Here is a 9,753-nt window from a genome sequence, read left to right on the forward strand (position 1 = left end):
AATGGCTTGTCGCAAACAGTCAAGAGTGTATTTTGAGAGCAAGATTTGAACATATTAGATTTAGTGTAGTGAATGAATATATAGGCAGTGAATCCTGGATAAGTTAGAACACAGATGTTCCTTACTATATCAAAGCTGCCCTGCACTAATCGAAGTTTTTCTCTTATTCAGATTTATGATTTAAAGAACTAGTTCTGTTATTTCTTTATTTGTTTGAATATTACAACTAATACGAAGGTCTGACCGTTCTTCATGAAACAAAAATACATTTTTATTCACTTCTACAAGGTTTAGCAAGCCCTTTACATTTGAATTTTTATATTTTTGGAAACTAAATTTTTAAATTTCCTTTCGCATTGATCACTGTTGTTGCTTTTAGTTTAATAATATGTATACAAGTAATGTTTAGAAAAAAACATCAAAGCTGATATCATTGGTAATTGCTATGTTAAAGAGTATAGTCTTGTAATGAACTGTTCAATCAGTTTGAATCTCACTTAGCAGGGGTTTAACAATTCCCTTTAATCTAGAACTCTAATAAAATTGAAGTTTATTTCCTTTTAGATATTTTACCATATCAAATTTTGTGGCTAATATGAGAACTTTATATTAAGACTTCACTGTATGTTATTTCATTACACTCTTGTACTTTACCTGATTTATGTGTAACAACCTCCCTTAGTATTATAATATCATGATATGTTTTCCTATTTGGATCGAAACATGTTAGTTTTTTGGATTCGCTAAATAAATCAGTTAAATTACCTCTGCGTAAAATATCGAAAGTTTTCAGATGAGCTTACATAGCGCCACATAAATTAGGGGAAATCCTTTTTTCGTGCCTTTCTTCTCTGCTTTGCAACCTAAATGCAGATCTTTCGCTTGCTGTTGGGCATCACCAAGCGGCTGAGTCAATGCACCGCTCTGGGAAGCTTAAACAGTGCACGTTAATTTAACGCCAATCAATTGTTTGTGTCTTTTTTTTTCCTCAGTTTACTTTTACACTAACTTTTTTTAACTTACGCGCGCGTGTTGTGAGCATACAACAACATAATTTCGCGCCACTCCGCAGCTACTGCTGATCCAATTGGGTTTCACAGTTTTATTAGCACGAATAATGTTCATTGTTGTTTAAGTAGGTGGTGTGTACGTGTATTTCTGTGTATGTGTGTGATTGTAAGGGAGCAATTCTGCCGATTAATTGGTTTTTGGGCGCAATGTTTACCCGAAGGTGGGAAATTACGATTAACAATTTAACGAATGATGATCTACACACAGCAACACACAAACGCGGAAGGTTACATTTATTTACGCCATGAGAGTAGTAATACCCCTTATGTAGGTTAAGTTTTCTCTCTAGTTTTTAGAATCCAAACAGTAATTCGTGTTATTTTCTCTATAGAATAAACCTTTCCCTCCAGTTGATTGTTGTTTCGTCTCCTAGAACGATACCAGAAATCGTTCGCCCGTTGTTTGGAAAGCATTATTCATAATTGTAATTATTTATCACTCCAGATAAATAAACATTGATAGACGTCACATTCTAGGGGAAAGAAGTAAATGGGAAGTAGGAAATTACACTTCCAATTCTATGGCCTTGTTAGCCTATTCTTCCACAAAGCCTACGACGGCCGACGGTCATAGTTGGGGTGTTTATTTACATTTTCTGAATTTAGATGCCAGACGTTTATTATTATCAGCCACACATAAAGATTAATCACTTCAATAAATATGACTAATATGGTTTGTCTTTCTTTTGTTTTCTATCCTTTTAGGCCTCTTACCCTCAAAACCGAATTAGGACGGTTGAACATCATCATTGTATGCTTTACGCGAATGATTTATTGTGCACGTCCATTATCCGTCGTGGATAACAACGCAGAACTTGTTAATGTAGCACCTATCAAGGTCAACAGAAATCCCCCGGCACCCGTCATAGCCCTTGGCAAAATCTAAACAAATGCTCAACATTGGAGGTTTGGTGACCGTTCCACAGTAGCAGATTGCTCGGCCTTGTTTTCGTCCCAGTGTGCGAGTGAAAATGGCACGCAGAGAAGGTGACTCCATCTCTGGCACTTGCAACGTCACAGCAGCCCTGAGCCTTACCGATAACGATTGTGTGGCTACAGGAGGCTTGTTCGCCGACAGATGCCGGACGAGTAATTATGGTCACCGTCATCACGACCGCACGAAAGTAGCTTATTCTTCAGCACACCGGATTGCCGCTGTCGTATTTCCATCGGGTTTGATCGTGTTGGGAGCACAGCATTGTGACACACCGTTTTCCAGCAACTTCTGCTATACTTCAAGCTTTGGTGCGAGGAATATGTGAACCTGCGATTGTAAAAAAGTGTGATAATGTGTGATTTGTTATCCATTGACTGAAGGACTCTTCGTCTACCGGTAAAAAGCAAAGTAACACATGCATAGAAGAGTGTGTTCTATATGCAGCAAAGACTTGTTTGTAGCAATAATGAGTAAAACGCAATACTCTCTGGAAGTTCTAGAAAGAGGGCATTTTCCATGCGCACAAGTGAAAGATAAGGTTCGTGGATATTAAGTGATATCGGCACGGAAGATAAGCGTAGGTGCATTGACGACATTGGTATCACGAGCACACAGCTGTGTTAGTGTGCCAGTAGTACATAGTCGAATAGTAAAGTAATTAAGTGCTGATACTGTGTAAATGTGCGAATAGCCACAGCCCACAGTCATCTGGATGAGCAAAGGTGTATATGATAGTGTACCGTAAAGCTGGGTATTCTGAAATTGTGTAACTAGTGAACCAGGATACCTGTAACTGTTTTCCAAAATGTCGTTCCTAAACAACCTGAAGAAGGTGTTCCACCTGGGCAGCGGAGAGGCCAAGAAGAAGCGCATCTTCAACAACATCCGCATGGACACGGATCCGGCCGACTTCTGGGACATGATCGGCGAGCTGGGCGATGGTGCGTTTGGCAAGGTGTACAAGGCACAGAACAGGGAGACGAAACAGCTGGCTGCGGCTAAGATGTGCACACTGGAGGATGAGGAAAATCTGAGCGATCACATGGTTGAGATTGACATCCTGTCCGAGATTAAGCATCCAAACATTGTCGGTTTGTATGAAGCATTTTCGATCGACGACAAGCTGTGGGTGAGTAATGGGTTTCGGGGAAAAAGGACATAGCATTAGATAATTTGAAATATATCTTAGCGTAGGATTATTTTTACATACAGTTATATAGATTAGATACGTACTTATATTATTTTCACAAAAATTGCATTTTACTCACCAAGTACAATCAACAAGTAAAATCTTTGGTGTGATGTTGCTGCACCCAAGCAATGATTCCATTTGAGTACACGGCAGAAGTGAATGGTCCACAATAAACCATTTGCTCATCGATGCATTGCATTATGTGTTATCTGAACATGAAGGCAACCCGTTATTACCGATCTAATGTTTTGAATACTCACACGGCACTTTCGTTGTAGTTGGACGGACGTGAAGAAAGTGTACAAGCACATGCAATCTTGATGCACTTTTCTGATTCATAGGAAATGCTAGAATGTGCCCTGGAGAAAGAAGCGTTGGATCATATTTCTTGGTAGAGATTTTTCTCTCCCCTATGTTTAGCAGTTCCACTTCCAAGCATTGTGGTGATACACAACGAAGCAAAGTAATGCAATCTGTTTCATTCATAAGCTTCCATTGCTATTTTTTGCAAGTTCTTCTTTTTTTTTAATGCAAGTTGAGAGCATAGTAAATAGGCCGGAAAGTGGGTCCGTTAGTGTGTACCAATATTCGTAGGTGTAACTAGGAGGCAGACTGGTAGGAGGGTTTTTTTTTGCATGGTTCAGATGCATTTCAGAAATTTAATCGGTCTTCTTGTTTGCATGGTTCTTGTTTTCGTTATAGATGCTGATAGAATATTGTGATGGTGGTGCCTTAGATAGTATTATGGTGGAGCTAGAGAAACCACTCACCGAGGCGCAGATTGCTTACGTATGCAAGCACATGTGCGCCGGACTGAACCATTTACACAAGAACAAGGTGATACACCGGGACTTGAAGGCCGGCAACGTGCTGCTAACAATGGACGGTGGCGTTAAACTGGGTATGGATGGACTGCTGCCTTTGGTGCAATCGAAGGCGTGTAGGAAGCTAATAATCATTAACGTCTTTTTTTCTCTCGTTCGTGTTGCTCTTTCACATTTTATTACACTTCGCACCATGATGATGCAGCGGATTTCGGCGTTTCGGCCAAGAACAAGCACACGATGCAAAAGCACGACACGTTTATCGGGACGCCCTACTGGATGGCACCGGAGCTGGTACTGTGCGAAACGTTCCGGGACAATCCGTACGACTTCAAGGTCGACATTTGGTCCCTCGGTATAACGCTGATCGAGTTTGCTCAGATGGAACCACCGAACAGTGAAATGTCTCCGATGCGAGTGCTGCTCAAGATACAAAAAAGTGAACCACCCAAGCTGGATCAACCATCGAAGTGGTCGAAACACTTTAACGACTTTCTAGCGCGCGCGCTCGTAAAGGTAGGTGCGGGAGGGGAAAGTGCGGCTAACTGCGCATGAGTACATGAGCGTTTGATATTAAATTTCTCCTTTTTTTACTTGCACATTTTTCTAACAGGATCCACAGCAAAGACCGTCGACGGAGGTGCTGATGGGATTGTCGTTTATTAGTGGTAATCTAGACTCGAAGCCCATCAAAGATCTGCTGCTCGAGTACAAGGCGGACGTGGTAGAGGAGGAACTGGTGGACGAGGAAGCGGAGGTGCGTATTGTGCGAACCGATAGAACGTTCGATGAAGATACGGTGGCTAAGAAGTGCTATCTCTTGATAAACGTACCGCGTTTCAGGTTTCTTGCAGTAGAACCAAACCGTGTACACGCTATCTTTCAATACGGTTACTTACCCACTACGATATAACTCGTTTTCTTGCTAACTCTTTTCTTTTCTCTAACACACGCTGCAACAATTGAACACAATTGCAATACTAACGTCTGTACTTGTGGCTGTCCTTAACAACCAAAATGCAAATGGTATATTTTCATTGCAAACGAAATAACGAAACTGGCTTCAAAATGTCACTAACACGCAAATATACGCTTTAGAAGGCTAAACGACAAGCGAAGCGCAGATCGCTCTATCAGAGGGTTGGTAAGTTTTGTCAGACTAGAATGTTTCTGCCCCGAAATGATCAGGACAGCCCGATTTCGAAAAGTCCCTTTCTTGCGCGTGAAGTGTGTGATGTATAGTGTGTAATTCTTTGCTCGCTTGAGTATTATTTGATGAAAGCCTTGATTTCGAATTAAAATATGAGATTTTTGTACAACTCTAGACCTCTAGTAGAACTATCAAAATTACGTCCAAGGTACCTATATTGTTTTAAAGTGTGCATTTTTAATATTGTTTTAAAGATTTTTCTGTTATTTTCAACGCGTTTCGGTTGTCTATCGGGCATGTACATGTGTGTACTATTTATTTAAAACTCAATCTTTATCATCGAGAAAGGAAAATCGGACTGCAGTGCGTAAACGTCTAGTCTGGCAATAGTTCCGTAGTTTTTATACATTAATGTAGAAGTTCATTTCGTTGTTTGTTTTGGTTTTCTCGCTTGCTTTCTATTCTATTCTATTCTATTCTATTCTATTCTATTCAGTAGCATGCAAAGTGATGTTGAGAATAGTGAAAGAAAAATAAAAGAAATGTTAATATTTGCACTGTCCGCAAAGTAACATTTCCTACGTTCCTTCACATTCTTGTTTTAAAATTGAAATGGAAATTTATTTTCATACATTCGTTTTACTGTTATGTAGCTTGGTTTTATAATATGTTTAACATGGTTAGTATATTAATTTATTCTTTAATTTTTTCACTCCTCAGGAACCCCGCAATTCTGCTCTTCCGCTCGACTTGGATGATGATTCTTCTTCTCTACAGAGTCAAGAAACTGATAAGCGTAAGTTAAAAACATATCAAAACCTTCCTGGATGCACGATACTTACAGTTGTACGTCATTCTCTGTATCGCGCATCAGTTCCAGATACACCCACGTCCCTTTCGAAGTCATCCAGAGATTCGAAAGAGTCGACTCCCGTTCCCACCACCGAAGATGATCCCAGCAAATCGAAGAATGGACCGGCGACGACTACTGTCGGAGCGCCAGGTTCAGCAGGCGCGGCACCGCTGGAGGCACCGCCGCCTAGTGTAGATACAAAAACGGAAATGAAAAAATCGCAACCAGCGCCTTCACCCGCGCCACCGCCGGTCGTTGCTTCGCCGGTCAGTGTAGAGGGCACACCAGAAACAACCATCAAAACATCCTCCTCCTCATCGAACATTAGTGGGGGAGCGGTTAACGTTCCCACGCCGGTGTTACCTGTGCCTAAAGAAATTGTCCCTGAACAACCATCCACGGGAGAGCCACATGCAGAACCACCGGGTGGAGGCAATGAGCAGAGAAAAATCATGGCTGCAGGTGGAACATCCAGCACTGCCGCCGTTAAGAAAGGACCTGCACCTCCGCCACCGCAAACGCCAACTTCTCCCACGGGACGACAAACTTCGGCGAAGCTCATATTCGGTGGTTCCGTGGCAAAGGATGTCGTGCCGCCAACGCCACCAGAAACGCCACAAACACCGCCGGCGGGTGAACCGCCAGCAAAGGCTCTCGATCGACCGGATGCAACGGCACTAGCCGGTACAATGCCACCACCGCCTCCGGCTCTGATGCGAATGGGAAGCAGTGGTGTGATTGAAGAGCAGACGAAGTCTCCCCGCAAGGAACATGCACCGACGCCACCGTCCGATAAAAAGAGCCCCAAGGCATCGACGCCGCCGGGTGCAAAGCCGACGATAAATGTTCACGAGCATCCTTCGTCACCGAAGGCAAATCAATCCTTCGCTATGTCTAGTACTAATAATGTTGCCATTCCGAGGGCGGTGCATCCGCCTTCATCCCTGGTAGAGGAGGGAGGAGTTGACGAGGGAGTGAAAATGATTACCACCACCTCAACGCCCTCAACGGTACGCAATCAGTTGCCTCATCATGCCACCTTGATGAATACCTCCTCATCCTCCTCAACGACATCCATCACCATCAACGATGCGGCTGTGCTGTCTGATCCTTCCAACAGTTTGGCAAGCAACGTGGCACAGGTGACGGTCGTCACGAGCCACCCACCGGTGATAATTGATAATTCAATTCCATTGCCACCGGCAGCGGCTGTAGCAGCCTCTTCTGGTACTTCATCGTCTGCATCCTCGACGAAGTCGTTCGGTTCGTCTCAGCAACGGCGTTCGCGTGTCATATCTCCCCCAGGTACGGGAGCCCATGATGAGGTGGTTATCGTGTCGAATGAGCTAAACAAAACGCACGTCAACGAATCGTCGACCGATGACGACTTTCAGTCGCTGGATAGTCTGGAGAACGTTTCACCGCGGCATCATCCTATGCGAACACCTTCACAGTCGGCCACAGGTGGGCGAGCGATCGCACGAAAGCTGGACGAAAGCGAGGTGCTCATCGTCAGCTCGGGATATGATGATCGCCGCGAAGTTCTTCTGGTGGATGATACAAACGCTAGTTCTCCCGATCGGGATGTGGATGCGTACGGCGATGGTGATGTGTTCAACGCTAGCGGACCAATCTACTAAACAACAGCAGCAAGTTGTTGCTGGACACTAGTCATGTATCGGTGGTGACGGTTGGCGAGGAGGAGATCAAGGTGAAGGACTCCTCGCAACATCATCCGCAGCTGATCAATAATCCGCATGCGTCATCACCGCATCATTATCACCACGACTCCACCAGTGATTTGTCCAACGTTAGCTGCGGTCCGAGCGAATCGAGTGATGACGTCAAGGTGGACATTGTGGTCGGCGGGCGGCAGCAGCCATCCCATCAGCAGCAGCAAGCTCAGCATCCACAGCAACGATCGCCATCCGGTTCCTCGATTTCGCTGCCAAGCCAAACGGGTAAAGGTAGTGCTAGTGGTGGAGGAATTATCAATGGCAATAGATATAATGGTGGCAGTGAATTCCATCAGAGTCGTGAGGATGTCAGTATCATAGTGAATAAGCGCAAGATAAAAAGTCTCGGATTTCACCAGACAGTAGCGTCGGTTCGCTCGAAGGCGGTGGTTCGGTACGTTCCGCCAGTACGCCTATTCATCAGAACCATCATCAGCAGCACGGTAGTGCCGCAGGTGGCATGGTGATCGGTGGTAATCATCATCAGCGGACGGGTAGCAGTGGAACGACTCCATTAGCAGTATCAGCGAAGCATCATCTGTACGATCGAAGCGATGCGGAAAGCATTGCAACCACCACTAGTCACGATAGTCGCGAGCATGCATCGGTCGAGCTGGAAGAAGAGGTAACACTCCGACGAAAGCCAATGCCCTCACTAGACCTCGACGACGATAAGGTACCTGTGTTGGCAGCTGGGGCGACTTTGTCCGGATCATCGACCTTGGTCAGTAGCAGTGCCGGTGGTAATGCTTCGGCAACAGCCACGGCGGGAACTCCCGGTGCTGCTGGTGGTGTGGCCGCTGCTGCTGGCACGGGAGCAGCCGCAGCCGGGCAACGGTACGGCCGGCATTCGGCAGAAAGCTAACCGCAATATTAGCAAGGAGGAATTGCACCTACAAATCTGAAAAAGAAAACGCGAAAACGAACGCGTAAATTTGAGATCGATGGGGTACAAGTAACGACCACGACCAGCAAGGTGATCTACAGCGATGAGGATAATAACAAGCTGTACGACGATCATCTGTTCCGCAAGCAGGAGCTGCGCGAGCTCAAGATGCTGCAGAAGCAGGAGAAGAAACAGTTCTATGACCTGCAGGGTAAAGAAGCGATCGCCAAAGAGCAGCAGGAGAAGAAGTTCGAGCAGGAACGGCTACAGCTAGAGCGTACGTTCGAGGCCGACATGGACGTGCTAGCCCGTCAGCACCGGCAAACGGTGGAGAAGTTTGAACAGCAGCAGGAAGCCGAATTGCGCAATACGTCCAAAAAGATCCGAGCCGAACAGGAGCGAGACCTGAAACTAGTAAGTAGATCTATGAAAGTAATACAGACGTTTCCCAAAGATTCATTCTAATTCTTTTACGTTTGTTTTTGTGCCTATAGTTCCGAGACAGCTTGAAGCAGGAGATACGATGTTAAAGCAGGAGGTGGATCTACTGCCGAAGGAAAAACGAAAAGATGAATTCCGTAAGCGGAAAACGCAGATGGAGTTCGAACACGAGGAGCGTGAAAAGTCGTTCCTATCGTCGCTATCGGAAAATCACGAACTTGCTCTGCGGCGGATTAGTGAAATCTACCGCGAAAAGCTGTCCGCTACCGACAAGGGTTATCTGCAGCAAAAGCAAACGGTAATAACACAGTGTGGAGTTTAGCGTTGCATTTGTGCTGATTGCTTCTATTACGTTTACTAGGCGATGAGAACCCGGGAAGCGATGCTGTGGGAACTGGAGGAAAAACATATCCACGATAAGCATCAACTGGCAAAGCGTCATGTGAAGGACATTTGTTCATGCAACGGCATCAAATGATTATTCGGCATGAGAAGGAATTAGATCAAATCAAACGGTATGTGCAAATGGCTTGGAAATATTAAAATAGGAATAAATTTATATTTTTATTGCGTTCGTCACAGCATGATCACCCGGAAAGAAGAGAACTGTTTGAAACGACAGACGATCGAACGGCGAGCACTGCCAAAGAGAATACGCGCCGAG

At 44.7% G+C, this 9,753-nt stretch overlaps 1 protein-coding gene across 1 annotated transcript in view; it reads left to right on the forward strand.

The window, feature by feature from the left end:
• The window catches only part of LOC121601330 (serine/threonine-protein kinase 10-like), a gene marked incomplete at its 3' end in the record, with an annotated part of 36,416 nt that extends 26,812 nt beyond the window's left edge, over positions 1-9,604 (forward strand). Inside the window, 14 exon segments of the mRNA XM_041930151.1 lie at positions 1,776-3,136; positions 3,902-4,100; positions 4,229-4,539; positions 4,637-4,780; positions 5,894-5,969; positions 6,048-7,654; positions 7,657-8,098; positions 8,101-8,555; positions 8,590-8,656; positions 8,659-9,062; positions 9,143-9,170; positions 9,173-9,387; positions 9,451-9,544; positions 9,547-9,604. Of these exon segments, the coding sequence (XP_041786085.1) occupies positions 2,813-3,136; positions 3,902-4,100; positions 4,229-4,539; positions 4,637-4,780; positions 5,894-5,969; positions 6,048-7,654; positions 7,657-8,098; positions 8,101-8,555; positions 8,590-8,656; positions 8,659-9,062; positions 9,143-9,170; positions 9,173-9,387; positions 9,451-9,544; positions 9,547-9,604 (4,424 nt within the window).
• Positions 9,605-9,753: the final 149 nt, after the last annotated feature.

Source organism: Anopheles merus, unplaced genomic scaffold (assembly GCF_017562075.2).
Source record: "Anopheles merus strain MAF unplaced genomic scaffold, AmerM5.1 LNR4000066, whole genome shotgun sequence".
Lineage (NCBI taxonomy): Eukaryota > Metazoa > Arthropoda > Insecta > Diptera > Culicidae > Anopheles > Anopheles merus.